Raw genomic sequence first — 21,935 nt, 5'->3', positions numbered from 1 at the left:
TTGTTGTCCTGGCACCACACTGCCAGGTCTCTAACCTCCTCCCTATAAACTGTCTCAACGTCGTCAGTGCTCAGGCCTACCACCGTTGTGTCATCAGCAAACTTAATTTAAAAAATTTTAAACAAATATTTCACCTTAATTTAACCAGGTAGGCCAGTTGAGAACAAGTTCTCATTTACAACTGCGGCCTGGCCAAGATAAAGCAAAGCAGTGCGACACAAACAACAACACAGAGATACACATGGAATAAACAAGCGTACAGTCAATAAAACAATAGAAAAAAGAACGTCTATATACAGTGTGTGCAAATGGCGTGAGGAGGTAGGCAATAAATAGGCCATAGTAGTGAGGTAATTACAATTTAGTAGATTAACACGAGTGATAATTGAGCAGATGATGATGTGCAAGTAGAGATACTGGTGTGCAAAAGAGCAGAAAAGTAAATAAAAACAATATGGGGATGAGGTAGGTAGATTGGGTGGGCTATTTACAGATGGACTACGTACAGCTGCAGCGATCGGTTAGCTGCTCAGATGGCTGATGTTTAAAGTTGGTGAGGGAAATATAAGTCTCCAGCTTCAGCGATTTTTGCAATTCATTCCAGTCACTGGAGGCAGAGAACTGGAAGGAAAAGCGGCCAAAGGAGGTGTTGGCTTTGGGGATGACCAGTGAGATATACCTGCTGGAGCGCGTGCTACAGGTGGGTATTGTTATCATGACCAGTGAGCTGAGATAAGGCGGAGCTTTACCTAGCATAGATTTATAGATGACCTGGAGCCAGTGGGTCTGGCGACGAATATGTAGCGAGGGCCAGCTGACTAGAGCATACAGGTCGCAGTGGTGGGTGGTATAACGGGCTTTGGTAACAAAACAGATGGGACTGTGATAGACTGCATCCAGTTTGCTGAGTAGAGTATCGGAAGCTATTTTGTAGATGACATCGCTGAAGTCGAGGATTGGTAGGATAGTCAGTTTTACTATAGTAAGTTTTGCGGCGTGAGTGAAGGAGGCTTTGTTGCGAAATAGAAAGCCGATTCTAGATTGGATTGGAGATGTTTAATATGAGTCTGGAAGAAGAGTTTACAGTCTAGCCAGACACCAAGGTATTTGTAGTTGTCCACATATTCTAGGTCAGAACCGTCCAGTGTGCCAGCAGCGAACGTTTGAAAAGCGTGCATTTGGTTTTACTAGCATTTAAGAGCAGTTGGAGGCCACGGAAGGAGTGTTGTATGGCATTGAAGCTCATTTAGAGGTTAGTTAACACAGTGTCCAAATGATGGTGTTGGAGTCGTTCTCGGCCAGATTGTCGTGGGTGAACAGGGAGTAGGGAGGGGACTAAGCACGCACCCCTGAGGAGTCCCCTTGTTGAGAATCAGCATGGCGGATGTGTTGTTGCCTACCCTCACCACCTGGAGCGGCCCATCAGGAAGTCCAGGATCCAGTTGCAGAGGGAGGTTTTCAGTGTCAGGGTCCTTAGCTTAGTGATGAGCTTCTAGGGCACTATGGTGTTGAACACTGAGCTGTAGTCAATGTACAACATTCTAAACATAGGTGTACCTCTTGTCCATGTGGGAGAGGGCAGTGTAAAGTGCAATAGAGATTGAATGACCTGTTGGGGCGGTATGGAAATTGGAGTGGGTCCAGTGTGTCTGGGATAATGGTGATGATGTGAGCCATGGCCAGACTTTTTTTGTATTTAATGGCTACAGATGTGAGTGCTATGAGGCATTAGTAATTTAGACAGGTTACCTTGGGCACGGGCTATGGTGGTCTGCTTGAAACATGTAGGTATTACAGACTGAGTCAGGGAGAGTTTGAAAAGCTGGTCAGCACATGCTCTGAGAAATCATCCTGGTAATCCGTCTGGCCCTGCAGCCTTGTGAATGTTAACCTGTTTAAAGGTCTTACTCCCATTGACTATGGAGAGTTTGATCACGCAGTTGTCTGGAACAGCTGGTGCTCTGTTGCATGGTTCAGTGTTGCTTAGTTGGATTTGATCTTAGTCCTGTATTGATGCTTTGCCTGTTTTACAGCTCGTCGGAGGTCGTAGCTGGATTTCTTATAGATTTCCGGATTAGTGTCCTGCTCCTTGATAGTGGCAGCTCTAGCCTTTAGCTCAGTGCAAATGTTACCTGTAATCCATAGTTTCTGGTTGGGATATGTACTTACGGTCACTGTGGGGATGACGTCGATGCACGTATTAATGAATCCGTTGACTGATGTGGTAAACTCCTCAATGCCATTGGATGAATCCCGGGAACATATTCCAGTCTGTGCTAGTGAAACAGTCCTGTAGCTTAGCATCTGCTTCCTCGGACCACTTCCGTATTGAGAGTGTCACTGGTACTTTCTGTTTGAGTTTTTGCTTGTATATAACCAGAGTTATGGTCAGATTTGCCAAATGGAGGGCGGGAGAGAGTTTTGGTATGTGTATTAGATTTCCAGATTTCCATGGGGGGGGGTAATATTAGAGATTGCGCACCAGCTGTTGTCATGTGGGTGCTAGCAAGCAAGCAAGCTAGGTACAGTGCCTTGCAAAAGTATTCACCCCCCTTGGCTTTTTACCTATTTTGTTGCGTTACAACCTGTAATTTGAATTGATTTTTATTTGGATTTCATGTAATGGACATATACAAAATAGTCCAAATTGGTGAAGTGAAATGAAAAAAATAACTTCTTCAAAAATATATTTTTTAATTAAAACGATAAAGTGGTGTGTGCATATGTATTCACCCCCTTTGCTATGAAGCCCCCAAATAAGATCTGGTGCAACCAATTCCCTTCAGAAGTTACATAATTAGTTCAATAAAGTCCACCTGTGTGCAATCTAAGTGTCACATGGTTTGTCACATGATCTACGTATATATATGCCTGTTCTGAAAGGCCCCAGTGTCTGCAACACCACTAAGCAAGGGGCACCACCAAGCAAGCGGCACTATGAAGACCAAGAAGCTCTCCAAACAGGTCAGGGACAAAGTTGTGGAGAAGTACAGATCAGGGTTGGGTTAGAAAAAAATATCAGAAACTTTGAACATCCTACGGAGCACCATTAAATCCATTATTTAAAAAAATGTAAAGAATATGGCACCACAACAAACCTGTCAAGAGAGGGCTGCCCGGGGGCCTCCCGGGTGGCGCAGTGGTTAAGGGCACTGTACTGCAGCGCCAGCTGCGCCACCAGAGACTCTGGGTTCGCGCCCAGGCTCTGTCGTAACCGGCCGCGACCGGGAGGTCCGTGGGGTGATGCACAATTGGCCTAGTGTCATCCGGGTTAGGGAGGGTTTGGCCGGTAGGGAAATCCTTGTCTCATCGTGCACCAGCGACTCCTGTGGCGAGCTGGGCGCAGTGCGCGCTAACCAAGGTTGCCAGGTGCACGGTGTTTCCTCCGACACATTGGTGCGGCTGGCTTCCGGGTTGGATGGCGCTGTGTTAAGAAGCAGTGCGGCTTGGTTGGGTTGTGTATCGGACGACGCATGACTTTCAACGTTCGTCTCTCCCGAGCCCGTACGGGAGTTGTAGCGATGAGACAAGATAGTAGCTACTAAAACAATTGGATACCACGAAATTGGGGAGAAAAAGGAGTAAAAAAAAAGAGAGGGCTGCCCACCAAAACTCACAGACCAGGCAAGGAGGGCATTAATCAGTGAGGCAACAAAGATACCAAAGATAACCCTGAAGGAGCAGCAAAGCTCCACAGTGGAGATTGGAGTATCTGTCCATAGGACCACATTAAGCTGTACACTCCACAGAGCTGGGCTTTACGGAAGAGTGGCCAGAAAAAAAGCCATTGCTTAAAGAAAAAAATTAACATATGGAAGAAGGTACTCTGGTCAGATGAGACTAAAATGGAGCTTTTTGGCCATCAAGGAAAATGCTATCACCCCGAGAACACTATCCCCACCGTGAAGCATGGTGGTAGCAGCATCATGCTGTGGGTATGTTTTTCATCGGCAGGGACTGGGAAACTGGTCAGAATTGAAGGATTGATGGATGGCACTAAATACAGGGTAATTATTGAGATTTGAGACTGGGATGGAGGTTCACCTTCCAGCAGGACAATGACCCTAAGCATACTGCTAAAGCAACACTCGAGTGTAGAGGTCGACCAATTATGATTTTTCAACACCAATACCAATTATTAGAGGACCAAAAAAGCCAATACCGATTAATCGGCCGATTTTTATACATATATTTGTAATAATGACAATTACAAGAATACTGAATGAACACTTATTTTAACTTAATATAATACATCAATAAAATCAATTTTAGTCCCAAATAAATAATGAAACATGTTCAATTTGGTTTAAATAATGAAAAAACTAAGTGTTGGAGAAGAAAGTAAAAGTGCAATATGTGCCATGTAAAAAAGCTAACGTTTAAGTTCCTTGCTCAGAACATATGAAAGCTGGTGGTTCCTTTTAGGTTGTAGTTATTTTGGACTATTTATCTCTATACCATTTGTATTTCATATACCTTTGACTATTGAATGTTCTAATAGGTACTTTAGTATTGCCAGCCTAATCTCGGGAGTTGATAGGCTTGAAGTCATAACCAGCGCAAAGCTTGAAGCACAGCGAAGAGCTGCTGGCAAATGCAGGAAAGGACAAGCTAGATAAACTAGTAATATCATCAACCATGTGTAGTTAAGTAGTGATTATGTTAAGATTGATTGTTTTTTATAAGATGAGTTTAATGCTAGCTAGCACCTTACCTTGGCTCCTTGCTGCACTCGCATAACAGGTAGTCAGCCTGCTACGCATCTCCTCGTGGAGTGCAATGTAGTCGTTCATAATCGGTGTCCAAAAATGCTGATTACCGATTGTTATGAAAACTTGAAATCGGCCCTAATTAATTGGCCATTCGGATTAATCGGTTGACTTCTACTCGAGTGGTTTAAGGGGAAACATTTAAATGTCTTGGAATGGTCTCGTCAAAGCCCAGACTTCAATCCAATTGAGAATCTGTTGTATGACTTAAAGATTGCTGTACACCAGCGGAACCCATCCAACTTGAAGGAGCTGGAGCAGTTTTGCCTTGAAGAATGGGCATAAATCCCAGTGGCTAGTTGTGCCAAGCTTATAGAGACATACCCCAAGAGACTTGCAGCTGTAATTGTTGCAAAACGTGGCTCTACAAAGTATTGACTTTGGGGGGGGTGAGTAGTTATGCATGCTCAAGTTTTCTGTTTTTTTGTTGTCTTATTTCTTCTTTGTTTCACAATAAAAAATATTTTGCATCTTCAACATGGTAGGAATGTGTCAATCAAATGATACAAACCCCCCAAAAATCAATTTTAATTCCAGGTTGTAAGGCAACAAAATAGGAAAAATGGCAAGGGTGGTGAATACTTTCGCAAGCCACTGTATTAACAGCTATTGTAAGCCAATCCATTAGGGGGCTGGAAGCTATGGTGTGCTTTGATTGGTCATTCATGCTGCAATATTATGGAGAACTTGCATTAAATTCAGGCTTCCTCAACTTTAGTCTCACCCTTTTCAACTCCCTCACAAAGGGGCCAGGGTTCTGGTCTGGAAGCACGCTTTTGACTGCACCTACAGTTTTGCCTGGTACTGCAGTTTAACTGAAGTATGGCCCAGAAAGACAATTCCTTTAGAGAAGACAAATCTGAAAATTCCTAATAAGACAGTTTAGTCCTCCCCTTTGTGCACAAAACATCCATTGAGTTATCCAAAATACATTTTTCCATCACTCACAACCGAAGATATTAACATTTTATATTCATGCTCTACGACATGAGCCCAAGTAGCCTGGGGATGTTCCGTTTGGCTTGTTTAGCTGTCCACGTACTGACAGAGTTGCTGGAGCATGCTAGCCGATACTGCTGTCTGTCCAGTGCGCATTGAGTGCTAGTGTGCATGCGCAGTAATCCCAGTCAGAAAATTAAAAGCAACTACGAAACAGTGTATGCGAACATGAGTAGATTACGTTGTTCAATGGTCGGACATCTTGGACACAGTCTCCAAACGGGTTCCTTGGGAGGTCCCAAGTCTGATGTCACCCCATTGAAGTTTAAAACGGTTAATGTTAGGGTAAGGGTTAGGGTAAATGTCACTTTTAGGTTTTTGCTAGTCAGTTTAAGGGTCAGTTGTGTCCTTATAGTCTCTCCCTAGAGTGGATAATGCTACATCCTGATGTTGCACACAGATTTCAGCCAGGGGTAAACAACAGACTGCTGAAACCTGATTGGCTGAACATCAGGAAGAAGCTTTAGCCACTTTAGCTAGCATGGTGGTGGAAAATGTTGTTTGATTAAGACTGTATGCATACTTTTCCAGCTTATTTTTTTTCAGCAGCTTGCCATTAAAGCTAGTTGAGGAGGAAACCTACACCCTTGCAACCTGAATGGAGGATGTTTTATGTATGAGTTGGTTGCCCGGGGACAGAAGTGCATAGCCGGCTGCATACATTCCTGTTGGACCCAGATGTCAAACGACATAAAAGGAATAATAGGGCCTAGAGCTATCTATGAACTAGAGACTGCGTCCAAGATGGATGCCTGTTGTTTTCAATGTAATCTACTCATATTCGCAAACACTGTTTCGTGGTGGTCGCTATCGGCTTAACAGAGCCTATAACGCCTGTGCACTAGCGCAGACAGTGAGCAATGGAGCAGAGAGAGTGGCAACAACTTCATCATGTCATCCAGAAATATAACAGATATTGGATGAATATAAAATGTTAATATCTGTGGCTGTGTAAAAATCAGCCTTGGGGACAATAACTTAAATAATAATATAGATAGTTTTGGCTCAAAAGTGATAACAAAAGTGTTTTTAAATTATTATTTTTTGGACTTCTCTATGGGGCCGTCGATGGGAATTTTCCTTTTGGGCTTGACTTCAGCTAAACTGCAGTACCGAAAGTGCCCTCTTAGCAAAGTGGAACGCGTGCTTGCAGACAGGAATCCTGGCCCCCTGGTTCATATACAGAGAAATAATAGGGGCGGCAGGGTAGCCTAGTGGTTAGAGCGTTGGACTAGTGACCGGAAGGTTGTAAGTTCAAACCCCCGAGCTGACAAAGTACAAATCTGTCATTCTGCCCCTGAACAGGCAATTAACCCACTGTTCCTAGGCCGTCATTGATAATAAGAATTTGTTCTTAACTGACTTGCCTGGTTAAATAAAGGTAAAGAATTATAACATCCATATAACCTAGTGGTCAAACAGGGAAATGGTTCCAATTATTTTTCCATTGGGGATTTTAGATACACTTCAAATAAGGGCTGTGTTTCGTGTAGGCTTACCCTGGGGTGACGTTTTGATAACCGTGTAAATCTCTCTAGGACAAGGTGAATTTATCAATATATTCGCCTGTATTTATCCCCCAAAATGAAATGCTAATTTGCAGATTTTTTTGTTTTGATGTCTATTTTAAAGCTAATTAGCATTTTCGAATCTGAGAGTAAATAAAGATGAATATATTGATAAAAGTCACCTTGTCAGAGATGTATGTGGTTATGAAAACGTCACGCCAGGGTAAGCATACACAAAACACAGCCCTAATTTTAAGTGTGTCTAAAATCCTCTATGGGAAAAATGAATTGTGGAAAAACGATTGGAACCATTTCCCTGTTTGACCACTGGGTTTTATGGGTATTATAACACCTCCTCTGTGTGGGTCTATACCCTGCTGCAAACATTCCAGTTGGATGCAGATGACAACTTCAAAGGAATAATAGCGCCATCTGCTGGCCGGTTGGGCTAATATAACTCAATGATATGAAAATAAAACCGACGGAGTTCCACCTCCGACACCGCCAAAACAACACTGCAAATGTAAATTTGATTGAATGTGTCGTAAAAGGGATCATTACATTCAAGCATACCTGATTACTTTTGTCTTGATGGCTGTACTGTAGGCCTATCCCAATTGAAATAAAGTAGTCTCATCGCTTTGCTTATATTAACTAAGCTTGTTTGGGAGACAACATGATTAGATAGCCTACATAGCCAACATGACTAGAAAGAAGTCAACCACATTATGTTCATGAGGGTATTACATAGCCCTTCACAGTTTGACTAAACTTATTTCTAAAAAATATAAACGTTTTCTCGCTTTTAAAAGGCAAATGATATTGCCATTCAAAGTGCCAAACTTCTCAAATATGACCGTGGGACAGAAATTGGGCATGTTCCTCCTCACCTAACCTAAGGTAGCAGGTTAGGCCTATAAGCTATGGCTTTGCTGTGCTTTTCTCCAAGTGGCCACCACAAGTCGTGAATGTTTGAAGTTCGTATTTGAATGTTCATTGCGCTGTTAATTTGCAAAGGAATAAAAATAATATATATATATATATATATATATATAGGAATTGCCTGTCAAAGTGGGGCGTGGATAGACATTCGATGGCTTGAATAGTACCATAAACATTTAGCAACTCTATAGCCACCTTAAAACTAACATTACATGATTTCAAAATCACATTGACAATAAATGTAGAAACAAAGCAGATGTCTAGCCAATGTTTGGAGTAACAATATTTTTTATAGTTTCATTGTGACCCCTAGTATTTCGGTCCAGCTCATATACTTCATTCCAAGGTAGGGTATGCCTACTTTCAACAGCCTATATTTTCCTTGAATTATTAAAATACTATATCGTATGGAACAATCACTGTTGGTTGATCACATCAGCAGTGCTGAGTAGCCTCAGGGGGGATATAAAAAAATTGCAAATTATTTTAAAAATGACGCAAACTTCTAATAATCAGTGGACAAATGAATTTATTCGTCTCACAAATCAAACAACAGTGAAAAACATCGATTAGCAATATTCAAATAGAAGATAATACAGTAAAACGAGGCATACTGGTAGTATAGCCCTACGTACATTATATTTCAACCAAATTGCTATCTAAAAGCCAAACAGAAAATCAGGTAAGACCTGCAGACAGTTGTTGTCTTTGGTAAAAAATAAAACGTGAATATTAGTAAACGCGTGCTTTCACAGTTCCTTACAAAATCTATTTGTTTGATTATTTACAAGTGCACGTAAAATCGAAAATAATTGCCGATACAGTCAGGCTACCATTAGATTGATAATTTATGACCAATGGTCTGGACAAGAAGAATGAAGGTAGGCCTAGGTCACTGGGTTATTACTCAAAATAGCATGGGTTTAATTAACAAAATGGGCTATCGGGACAAAATAAGACATTTGCTATGCGCACAAGAGTAGGCTACCATGGATGAAGAGGGTCATCTATTCTAATACCTACAGCCTATGGTCTTGAAGTTAAACAATAAAATATTGTTCCTCATTTAATTTTAAATAGTCGTTGAAGTATCAAACCCACATCTCAAATAGTTAAAATGTTGGTAGTGAATTGAATTTGAAAGACAAATCCCCACCTTACGTGTACTACTAGGAAATATCGGAAAAACATGAGAAAAAAAAGAGAAACAAAGCAGCTGGAGATGTTGTTAGGGAAATGTTGTCGGCCTAAAAATGCTTTAATATATTAAATAGATTCAAATGATCATTCCAGTGGCAAAAAATCTCGACACATTTGTTCTGCGATGGAGAAAATTGGAGTCAAAAACTATGGAATTAGGCTATGTTTTCTTATTAAGTTTGGAGGAAACCTTCATGCTAGGGTCCTCCTTTATGATTGAGAATTGAGGCTATCATGTCTGAAAAACATCCAAATACATTGTAACCAGAGAGGTAGATGGACCTACATGTTTTTGCTACTTTCTTCCTCGTTCTTATGCAGGCCTACCACCTCGCTATCCCAGCCAGGATTGTCCGATATATATTCATTAATTAGTGTGCCCCTGAATGTATTGCGCAATGGATACTCTATGGTTCATAGTCGCCAGATCATAAGGTGTGTGGCCTTTGGAGTTGCACCTCGTGGCTTCCATCGTACAACCAACAAGGAGCTGGACCACATCAAGATAGCCTTCTCTTGCGGCTAGATGCAATGGAAGATTGCCTTCATTGTCCAGGAGATTGACGTCTGCGCCATGATCCATCAGTACGTGTAGAGTGTCTGCATAGCCATCCCTTGCAGCGTCATGAGTGATGGTGAGACCTCTGACATGGTCGCGCACGTTTGGATTTGCGTTCGCCCTCAGCAGCGCTTCGGCGATGGCGGGGTTACCAAGTTTCATCACCTGTAAAAAAAAATGTAAGAAAGAAAGAAAGAAGAAAAAAAGGGGGGGAAATATAATCGAATATCAGAGCTGGTTGAGAGCGGAATACTTATATAGTATAGTAGATGCAAAGACAGAACATGAAGGCTGTAAGAAGTATACTGTTTTAAGGAAAATAGGAATTATTTAGGGCTCTGTTGCCGGGGGAGAGACACGTCTAGATTTACACCTGTTGTTTTCAAACGGAACGATAAAAAACGAATCTAAACCACATAACAATGTATTATGTATTCATTGTGTTAACCTTTTTTTCATTCGTCTTTTACCTAAATGATGTAAACCTATTATCTTCTAATAAATCATAGAGCCTTAGTTCATCGTCATCATTCTTAGGCATATAGAATTAATAGCCATGACATATATTTTTCATTTGGAAGAGAGGAGTGATACTAATAGTGTATTACAGTTTGTGCGTGAGGATACATGTCATACTTATATCGTTTTCTTATGTACTAAGGTAAATCTTATAGAGCACTTTGAATTTGAGTATAGGCCTAAATTGGAGTTATACATTCAACAAAAACGTGTGGTTGGGTCAATTAACCACTTTCAGCCCTTTTCATCTGCACCCTGGACCCTATAACATGGTAAGAGATTAGCCTGAAAATCTATCCAGTCTGGTCATGAACTGTCCAAATCAACAGTCTTTCACAATCTGCAATTTGCTAGTTTTACATGAGTTTGATTGTGTAATTTGAGAAAACAGTAAACTTAGTTACATTTCTAAAGCAAACATTGCATTTGGAGATTCCCCATGTGGTCAAAGGCAGATATTCAGACGTATGCCACGGCGGTATAAATATAGCCTAACCAACCAAGTGATCAACCCACATAAATGTGTCATGACATAAAGAAACAGCAAATTAGTGTTTTATCTCTAAGCTTAAAATTGAAGAAATAGTCTTGTTGAAACCAATTACATGTTTCAGAGGCCTATGTGTTTGAGTGTGCATGCTTGTCCAAAGAGTAGTGCATGAGGTCAAGCATCAAGGTCTTGACTATATTATCTTCTTTAATTATCACTATTGAGCAATGATACTTCTTTATAAATATAAACACATAATCATATCATTCAGTGATTGACAAGTTTTCATAATGTTTGAACCCATCCTTATCAAGATATATTAACCTGTTAAACTTTTTAGTCTACAGAATGTAAAAAATATGAATATATTCAATAACAACAAATATATAATGCATTGCAATTACAATTTCTGGTAAATCACGAATAGGTGTACATCATTATTCTAGTCTACATTGGGGGTTTTAGTGGTTCACATAATGCTACTAAATTAAGGCCTTACAAGTCACTTTGCTGCACTCTCCATAAATCATACAATTTAAAATATGACACCCAACACAGCCTATTCTCTTTATGCTATATTAGACTATTCGTTCAAAATCATTTGGATCAAGTATATATATAGTCCATGTTACAGAAAGTGTATCCTCTGGATAATTTTAACACTTTATTTGTCAATAAAGCACGCAGTTTAGTCCATTTTACATTAGGCTATACTAACACACATATGCTAAGATGTGGTAGTTTAAGTTCAAATCGATCAAATAGACTGAATCATGAATTTATAGATTTACATGTTTATAAAATCAAATGCAGAACCAACCTGTAACGGTGTCCTGCCGAATACATTGTTTTCATTAACATCTGCTCCGTTCTGTAATAACATCTCGACTTCTGCTAAGTCTCCTCTTGCAGATGCGCTGCTCAGTCTGTTTGCCCCTCCAGCCATTCTTGGTGGACGAAAACCATAAAGAGAATAATGTTATATGATACAGGTTTCACAAGTTGATACTAAGGTATGTGTGAATGATTTTGATGGTATACGTCTTCTTGGTTGTGACGCAAGGGACTGCGAAAATGTAGTAAATAGTCTGTAGCCTGAAAGAAGTTGGTACACTGCCAGGGTCCGCCTCCCTTTTTAATACCATCCCAATGTAACAACTCGCATCAGCACGGAAAACATGGATGTCACGCCATTTCCAACTCAAGTGTATGGTCATCACCACCTTCCTTAAAAATGATTAATTTTTTTATCACATTGGATTGGAATGTTGGATGCCCACTTGTAGACCAAGATGCACGAAGTTGAAAAACTAAAAACTAATTCCAATCGTCCAGCCTGCAGAGTTGAGGTTTATCTTTATTCATGAACCCCGTTCACGTGATAACGTTTGAGATTCTAAAAGAGTGTTCAGGGATATTTCCCATGGTTAATTTATAGACCCGTGTTATTCTGAAAGATTCTATCCAACTCCACAATTTGGCTATATACTACCCTTCCGGACTGACGATACAGGTTAGCCTACAGGTGCAACTTATCTGCAACTCCAAAATGTTGGTCTGTCTCCTGCTCTCAAAAACGTTGCCTATGATGTCCTGCTGCAACTGTATCCATGGAACATTGCCGTTTCGTTAGGGCTTGTAAATTTGTAGCTTCTGATTGTCGACTTGCTCTCTTACCAGTCCGGGGCTGAGAAAGATAGTTTAAAAAAAAAAACATTCTGACAACGTTAAGTCATCCAATGACATTTGGAGAGATGCTTGTTCAGAGTTTTATGTACACTTCCCGCCCATTTTCAAATGACGATACACGGTCTGGATATCGTCCTTCTTTGCTTCATTAATAGTAGCCTAAAGTGTTTGTTCGGGACAGTGCGCGGGAACAGTTTAGTCATTTGTTATTGACGTTATATTAGCATATTCCGCTGAGCACATTACTGTAGCAGCATTGCCTACCATCTGTTACACTGAACAGATTTACGCTACTAAACTTGTAAAGTTGAGTAAATAAATGAAATCAACCACACCATGGGCTAAGTAGTTTCAAGTTCAGTCTGTAACAGGCATATGCCGGGTAGGTGTAGCCTAATCATGTAGGAATATATCTTAACATAGCCTACACACATTTCAATGTATAGTCTAGCCTTAATTCATATAACATTCTCCTACATACGACACCTCCTTACCCTTGCCATCATATGTTGAATTAGTTAATTCATTCGACTGGTTGGAAGTCAGTATTTGAGGAAAAAAGGCTGTTCTTGACATCACTTTTAGCCTATTTTTCAAATACGGAATCCGAACGCATAACAGTCGACAAAAGCGAGAGGGCGGGACTGAAAACAGTGATCATCAAAAAGGCTGCAGAGGCTGCAGTTATGACGATAGCGTCCTAGGCTACTTTCCCGAGTGCAACCACAAGATCACATTTTCATAACTAAAATATGCCACGGAATGTTGTTCCAGAACAGTTCATATTGCTCTCTGGTTAGGTTCGGTTGTCATGTCTCTGGCAAAGGCAACAATTAAACTTGAGAGCACAGAAGCAGAGCCATTTTCTGCACAAACTAGTCATATCATAGGGCTACCATTGTGAGAGTGTAGGTAAGCCTACCTGTCAAAAACATGATATATTCAATCAGTTATTTTGGATATAACCTAGGCCTATGCATACAAACATAAGCATTATGATTTTGTTATCAATGAGGTCGGCATGCCTAGATTAGCTATTGAAGGCCAAGTCTGCAATTTCACAGCCTGACCCTGTCACTTTGTTTGGTAAAATGAGGGATGGGAAACATTGATCGACAGAGTAGATTGGAAAGACTGATATTCCATGAGATTGATAGTTGAACCATATTTTAAAGCTATACATTGTTAAAAGACTCAATTTACAAATAAAAACAACCTAGAATTTGGGTTATGATGGGGGAAAGACAGGTGTAGGGCCTATGCTAGCTAAGTCTACTAAACTCATGCCTATTCAAAAATGTTATTATGTAAGATGACCATTGGAAAGAATATTGCTTATCCCTATTTGTAAGCCTTTTATGTCAAATGAATAACTTAGGCTACTTAAATCATTATGTTAAACATTTTTAGAATGAGAGATTTCCGTCTTGTGAGACATGAGAAATGTTGGCTATAAGCCTTCAGTACGCAGTGTGGGCCATTGGAGCTGTCCATTGGAGTTTGTGTTGTTTTCTCATAGTAGTTTATTAAACTTTTGATGTGAAAGCTCAAAAGTAAGGCTAATGTTAAAACAAATGAATCCGTTATGTGGGCTATTTCTGGTTTTGTGGTCTAGTACAATACAATACAGTAAAATATACAAGAATACAGAACTTGCTTTATTGGTCCATTTTCAATTTGAAAATGCAAAAAATAACTGATCTACATTTTCTGTCTCCTTTGATGGGTTGTCCTGATAGGCATGCTTTTATTACCTTGCATATGCTACTGGTATGGAGTACAATGAAATGTATTTATCAAAGAGAATTGTCTCTTTAAGAATAACAGCTGAGCTTCCTCACGATGCGACAATTTGGGCATACCGTGAAGGCGAAAGGTTCCAATGTTGCAAATAGAAAATTAAATGCATAGAATCAAATGGGTTCTCAAAAAAATAGAGCCTTCCAACTCTTTGTCGACCCATTCGCGCTCTATACATTGAATGTATATGTGTTTAGAACGTTACAGCAAGATGAACCATACCCAACTTTGCGGTTGCCGTAAAGCGAAGACATAGCCGTGAATACTGACGATAACAGAGAATTGAAATTCATATAAGCTGTACAAACCAACCCAAAGTGTGGCATTTGCTCCTTAGACATCTGGCGCATATTGATGTCTTGAGTTTACTTAAGACGATATTTACATGATATCTAGTGACCCTTTGCCTGAGTGAGTGAAGCGAGATAGCAAGCAAGCGATAGAAGAAAAATAGCTTGCTAGCGTTTTAGCCAGTCACTGCGATGGCCTCTGATAGCGAAAACAACATGGACAGAGAAATTATTTTGGCTGACTTTCAGGTGGGTTCCAACTTTCCTCATGTCACAATAACAAAGCTAGCTACTTACTTAGTTTATGTTGAATCGTAACGTACATTGATAGGCAGTGTCAATGTCAACAGTGCTGTCTCGTCAGCTGACAAGGCAAACACATTTCGCTAGCTAGCGTGTTAACGCTTACTTAGCTCACGTTAGCATGCTAACTAGCTAACAAGCCAGCTAACGTTAGCAAATTGAGCTGCACCACTGTCCCGCTTAATCAATAAGTTGATGCATTTTAACAAAGTGTGTGTAAGTAAACACAGGTGCGTTTGGGGTATTTTAGAATTACATTGTTGCAGAGCATTTCGTAAAGCTGTCAGCCCCCAAAATGAGCTAACGTTCGCTGGCCAACTAATGTGGTATGCCAGTCTAGTAGCTAGATGGCTAGACGTCAGTTGCTAGCTCACTAGCTACTAGTAACAACAAAGCAGAGCACATAACTAACATGGATTTAAATATGATATAGTTAGCTTGGTGTCCTCTTTCGATAAATTAGCCATGAATTGTAAATATTCAACTGACAGATGGCTGGCTAACTTGCTTGGTCACTGTTGAGCTAGCTAGCAGAGACTTGAATTTCTTATGTAGTGTGTGTCCCTGCCCTAGTGTTTGAAAGTATGAGCTGGAATAAGGTTGACTATCTGTAAAGTGGTGATGATTTATTCGCCAGGTAAGTCAGTTGGCTAGCTACCTAACGTTCAAATGAACTTTATATCATCCTGATAATAGGTCGTTGAATAACAAGGCCACAAAAAAAGCTGAAGAACACAGTGCACCACGTGACTGAATAAAATCAAGCTTTAGGCTAGCCATACCAGTGTGTTGTGAAACAACATTGGCGTGAGCAACAATAGTGGAATCCGCGGGTCGCCTTCAAAATAAAAGTACCCAATGAAACTGATGCAAACGGATAAAAATAGTAAAATAATGACACAATTCGACTAAATAATGTTAAACAAGGTTTGAATGTTATAGTTGTAATTAGTTATTTGGATTTGTTTTAAATTACATCTGTTTAGATTGCACTCTGGATATCTGAATTATTTTCAGAATTGCATTGGGGGCATACTTATATGCGACTGTACAACCAAACCTATGGATTGTGCACTCATGAAATGGTGTATCAGCCTACTCAGTGACACTCACAGAACACACTATGTACAGTTGACCCAAATATTATCATCTAATTGCAGTCTGAATAGTGCTGTGGCATTCATGACATTTTCTCAGCTGGTGATTGAAATGCAAATAACTACCAGTCTCACAGTAATTGACCATTAAATAACAAACACGTTTAGCATCTCCTGGCTTCCACTCATAGCCTACAAGCCACTAATGCAGACCTTTTTAACATCTATATTTTAAGAAGGAGAATAAATCCATTTAATATAACCTACACCATCACAAAAAATAAATTTTATTTTAGCCTACATTTTCTTAATATGTTTCTTTAGCCTAATTTCAGAAGAACAGAATAGCATATTCTGAGTTGTCCTTATGTTAGCCCCTGATCTGGCAATGCCATATGGCTGTGGGCTACACTAGTTCATTTAGCAGACAAGATTTGCCTAGAATTCCATGGCATCATTTTGCATTATTTTAATAGTATGAAGAATACAGTTGAACATAGCTGAACAAAATACAAAAATTTCCCCAAATGATTTCCCGAGGGAGTATGTACATTCTGTGTTGAGCAGTTAACAAAGAAAGGGGTCCTCTTACCTTATACCACCCACCACTGTGACTTGTATGCTCTAGTCGGCTGGCCCTCGCTACATATTCGTCGCCAGACCCACTGGCTCCAGGTCATCTACAAGTCCATGCTAGGTAAAGCTCCACCTTATCTCAGTTCACTGGTCACGATGGCAACACCCATCCGTAGCACGCGCTCCAGCAGGTGTATCTCACTGATCATCCCTAAAGCCAACACCTCATTTGGCCGCCTTTCGTTCCAGTTCTCTGCTGTCTGTGACTGGAAAGAATTGCAAAAATTGCTGAAGTTGGAGACTTTTATCTCCCTCACCAACTTCAAACATCTGCTATCTGAGCAGCTAACCGATTGCTGCAGCTGTACATAGTCTATCGGTAAATAGCCCACCCATTTTTACCTACCTCATCCCCATACTGTTTTTATTTATTTACTTTTCTGCTCTTTTGCACACCAATATCTCTACCTGTACATGACCATCTGATCATTTATCACTCCAGGGTTAATCTGCAAAATTGTAATTATTCGCCTACCTCCTCATGCCTTTTGCACACAATGTATATAGACTCCCCCTTTTTTTTTCCTACTGTGTTATTGACTTGTTCATTGTTTACTCCATGTGCAACTCTGTGTTGTCTGTTCACACTGCTATGCTTTATCTTGGCCAGGTCGCAGTTGCAAATGAGAACTTGTTCTCAACTAGCCTACCTGGTTAAATAAAGGTGAAATAAAATAAAATAAAATCTTTAGTTATTTATGCAATTTATTTACAACTTTAGTTGTAATACAAACGTTAGGCTATATGTTTAGATTTTTTTATACATTCTAAGGCTGCATGATGAGCTCTGCTCCACATGTTTCATCAGTCTCTTCACAATTTGACAAGCACTTGATAATATTCTCATCCAGCAGACTATTCTTAATTTTATGTGGTCTTTCATATTGGGCGGCAGGGTAGCCTAGTGGTTAGAGCTTTGGACTAGTTCAAACCCCCGAGCTGACAAGGTACAAATCAATCGTTCTGCCCCTGAACAGGCAGTTAATCCACTGTTCCTAGGCCGTCATTGAAAATAAGAATTTGTTCTTAACTGACTTGCCTAGTTAAATAAAGATTTAAAAAAATATTGGCTACTAATATACACTACATGACCAAAAGTGGTTGGGCACAGATTTTAGACGATTAGGCCTGGCTCGCAGTCCAAAAGTGTTCAATGAGGTTTAGGTCAGGGCTCTGTGCAGGCCAGTCAAGTTATTCCACAACGATCTCGACAATCCATTTCTGTATTGACCTCAATTTGTGCACAGGGACGTTGTCATGCTGGAAAGGGCCATCCTTAAAATGTTGCCACAAAGTTGGAAGCAGCACTCGGCAGGCCTGTTCTGTGAACTTGTGTGGCCTACCACTTCTGGGCTGAGCCGTTGTTGCTCCTAGACGTTTCCACTTCACAACAACAGCACTTATAGTTGACCAGGGCAGAAATTTGATAAACTGAGTTGTTGGAAAGGTGGCAGCCAATGACAGTGCCTCGTTTAAAGTCACTGAGGTCTTCAAAATGGGCCATTCTACTGCCAATGTTTGTCTATAGAGATTGCATGGCTGTGTGCAAAAATGTTATACACCTGTCAGCAATCTAGTATGTATGTGGAATTATTTGATTTAGAATGGCCCACAAACAAAATAATCCATAGCCTGCAATCGAATAGGGAATGGAGGTTAAGTGCGTTCCGTTTTTTTATATGCAAGCATAGGCGGCGTGTCCATAAGGGGAAGCTTTCCCAAAAGTACATTTTGATTTAAATTGCCAAAATTGTATAGCCTATTTAGCCTACTCCCGTCTATACATAAATAAATATAATCATTCAAAATAGTCAACTAAATCATGATTTGGGCACAGAGGATCATTAGCTACTTAAATAAATTGTGGATGGCTTTAAATCATATTGCCTACAGTCGGAAGGGAAGGCAGTGCGTGCAATTTGAGCAGATTATTGTTGATTTGTGACTGAAAAGTAGAGGCCAAGCTTATCGCAATATTTGAAAATACAAGGCGCATAATTCTCAACCTAATTGAGCAAACAATAGTATAGCCTATTTTATTGGCACCAGCGGAGCGCATCGGCAATAACCCAAGGTCGAGTGCACACTGCACATATCTACTATTTTTCATTGTTGGGGCAGTGCTTCTTAAATCATTTGTCGGACAATAATTTCCTCCAGTTAGATGACGTCCTATTATTTTTGTCTCCCCTTCTCGTAGGCCTATTGTTATTTTTACTTACAATTTAAAACAAATGTTTACCCCTTTTTCTCCCAAATTTCATGATATCCAATTACTAGTTAGGCTTGTCCCATCGCTGCAACTCCTGTACGGTCTCGGGAGAGGGGAAGGTCGAGAGCCGTGCGTCCCCCGAAACACGACCCTGCCAAACCACAATGTTTCTTGACACTGCTCGCTTAACCCGGAAGCCAGCCGCACCAATTTGTCAGAGGAAACACCGTACACCTGGCGACCGTGTCAGCGTGCATGTGCTCGGCCACAAGGAGTCGCTAGAGCGCGATTGGACAAGGACATCCCGGCAGGCCAAACCCTTTCCTTGTTGTAAAGCGGATTAATGGGTAGAAAAAAATGACGATGAAGTTGAGCAGTGACTAGTGTGGGCAGTTTCTAGATGTAATCGTTGTTTTAACAGGTAAATTGACTGAGAACACATTCTGATTTACAGCAACGACCTGGGGAAAGTATGTATGTAATGTAATGTAATGTCAAATCAAATCAAATCAAATTTTATTTGTCACATACACATGGTTAGCAGATGTTAATGCGAGTGTAGCGAAATGCTTGTGCTTCTAGTTCCGACAATGCAGTAATAACGAACAGGTAATCTAACTAACAATTCCAAAAAACTACTGTCTTATACACAGTGTAAGGGGATAAAGAATATATACATAAGGATATATGAATGAGTGATGGTACAGAGCAGCATAGGCAAGATACAGTAGATGATATCGAGTACAGTATATACATATGAGATGAGTATGTAAACCAAGTGGCATAGTTAAAGTGGCTAGTGATACATGTATTACATAAGGATGCAGTCGATGATATAGAGTACAGTATCTACGTATGCATATGAGATGAATAATGTAGGGTAAGTAACATTATATAAGGTAGCATTGTTTAAAGTGGCTAGTGATATATTTACATAATTTCCCATCAATTCCCATTATTAAAGTGGCTGGAGTAGAGTCAGTGTCATTGACAGTGTGTTGGCAGTAGCCACTCAATGTTAGTGGTGGCTGTTTAACAGTCTGATGGCCTTGAGATAGAAGCTGTTTTTCAGTCTCTCGGTCCCAGCTTTGATGCACCTGTACTGACCTCGCCTTCTGGATGACAGCGGGGTGAACAGGCAGTGGCTCGGGTGGTTGATGTCCTTGATGATCTTTATGGCCTTCCTGTAACATCGGGTGGTGTAGGTGTCCTGGAGGGCAGGTAGTTTGCCCCTGGTGATGCGTTGTGCAGACCTCACTACCCTCTGGAGAGCCTTACGGTTGAGGGCGGTGCAGTTGCCATACCAGGCGGTGATACAGTCCGCCAGGATGCTCTCGATTGTGCATCTGTAGAAGTTTGTGTGCTTTTGGTGACAAGCCGAATTTCTTCAGCCTCCTGAGGTTGAAGAGGCGCTGCTGCGCCTTCCTCACGATGCTGTCTGTGTGAGTGGACCAATTCAGTTTGTCTGTGATGTGTATGCCGAGGAACTTAAAACTTGCTACCCTCTCCACTACTGTTCCATCGATGTGAATAGGGGGGTGTTCCCTCTGCTGTTTCCTGAAGTCCACAATCATCTCCTTAGTTTTGTTGACGTTGAGTGTGAGGTTATTTTCCTGACACCACACTCCGAGGGCCCTCACCTCCTCCCTGTAGGCCGTCTCGTCGTTGTTGGTAATCAAGCCTACCACTGTTGTGTCGTCCGCAAACTTGATGATTGAGTTGGAGGCGTGCGTGGCCACGCAGTCGTGGGTGAACAGGGAGTACAGGAGAGGGCTCAGAATGCACCCTTGTGGGGCCCCAGTGTTGAGGATCAGCGGGGAGGAGATGTTGTTGCCTACCCTCACCACCTGGGGCGGCCCGTCAGGAAGTCCAGTACCCAGTTGCACAGGGCGGGGTCGAGACCCAGGGTCTCGAGCTTGATGACGAGCTTGGAGGGTACTATGGTGTTGAATGCCGAGCTGTAGTCGATGAACAGCATTCTCACATAGGTATTCCTCTTGTCCAGATGGGTTAGGGCAGTGTGCAGTGTGGTTGAGATTGCATCGTCTGTGGACCTATTTGGGCGGTAAGCAAATTGGAGTGGGTCTAGGGTGTCAGGTAGGGTGGAGGTGATATGGTCCTTGACTAGTCTCTCAAAGCACTTCATGATGACGGATGTGAGTGCTACGGGCGGTAGTCGTTTAGCTCAGTTACCTTAGCTTTCTTGGGAACAGGAACAATGGTGGCCCTCTTGAAGCATGTGGGAACAGCAGACTGGTATAGGGATTGATTGAATATGTCCGTAAACACACCGGCCAGCTGGTCTGCGCATGCTCTGAGGGTGCGGCTAGGGATGCCGTCTGGGCCTGCAGCCTTGCGAGGGTTAACACGTTTAAATGTCTTACTCACTTCGGCTGCAGTGAAGGAGAGACCGCATGTTTTCGTTGCAGGCCGTGTCAGTGGCACTGTATTGTCCTCAAAGCGGGCAAAAAAGTTATTTAGTCTGCCTGGGAGCAAGACATCCTGGTCCGTGACTGGGCTGGGTTTCTTCCTGTAGTCCGTGATTGACTGTAGACCCTGCCACATGCCTCTTGTGTCTGAGCCGTTGAATTGAGATTCTACTTTGTCTCTGTACTGGCGCTTAGCTTGTTTGATAGCCTTGCGGAGGGAATAGCTGCACTGTTTGTATTCAGTCATGTTACCAGACACCTTGCCCTGATTAAAAGCAGTGGTTCGCACCTTCAGTTTCACACGAATGCTGCCATCAATCCACGGTTTCTGGTTAGGGAATGTTTTAATCGTTGCTATGGGAACGACATCTTCAACGCACGTTCTAATGAACTCGCACACCGAATCAGCGTATTCGTCAATGTTGTTGTCTGACGCAATACGAAACATCTCCCAGTCCACGTGATGGAAGCAGTCTTGGAGTGTGGAGTCAGC

General features: G+C 41.3%; 1 protein-coding gene and 1 long non-coding RNA gene across 4 annotated transcripts in view; one reads left to right on the top strand and one right to left on the bottom strand.

The window, feature by feature from the left end:
- Positions 1-8,729: 8,729 nt before the first annotated feature.
- On the bottom strand, positions 8,730-13,294 carry LOC112227761. 2 transcript variants are annotated; one of them, XR_002949948.2, is made up of 3 exons: positions 13,170-13,294; positions 11,807-12,673; positions 8,730-10,142 (listed from the first exon to the last, which is right to left on the bottom strand). It is a non-coding gene; the product is annotated as an uncharacterized LOC112227761 (long non-coding RNA). The 2 variants fall into 2 exon arrangements; XR_002950004.2 differs by having other exon boundaries at positions 11,807-11,933; positions 13,170-13,288.
- A 1,318-nt stretch (positions 13,295-14,612) lies between these two features.
- Positions 14,613-21,935, top strand: part of LOC112247393 (FAS-associated factor 1) — a 93,829-nt gene continuing 86,506 nt past the window's right edge. Inside the window, exon 1 of one of the 2 annotated variants that reach the window (XM_024416178.2) lies at positions 14,613-15,014. In XM_024416178.2, the coding sequence (XP_024271946.1) occupies positions 14,958-15,014 (57 nt within the window). In that variant the 5' untranslated portion in view covers positions 14,613-14,957. The remainder of the gene's footprint in view (positions 15,015-21,935) is intronic. The other variant, XM_024416249.2, reaches the window with a different exon arrangement.

Source organism: Oncorhynchus tshawytscha, linkage group LG01 (assembly GCF_018296145.1).
Source record: "Oncorhynchus tshawytscha isolate Ot180627B linkage group LG01, Otsh_v2.0, whole genome shotgun sequence".
In the NCBI taxonomy this organism is placed as follows: domain Eukaryota; kingdom Metazoa; phylum Chordata; class Actinopteri; order Salmoniformes; family Salmonidae; genus Oncorhynchus; species Oncorhynchus tshawytscha.
The sequence above is the reverse complement of the archived record's forward strand: the minus strand, read 5'-3'. Positions and strand labels throughout refer to the sequence as shown.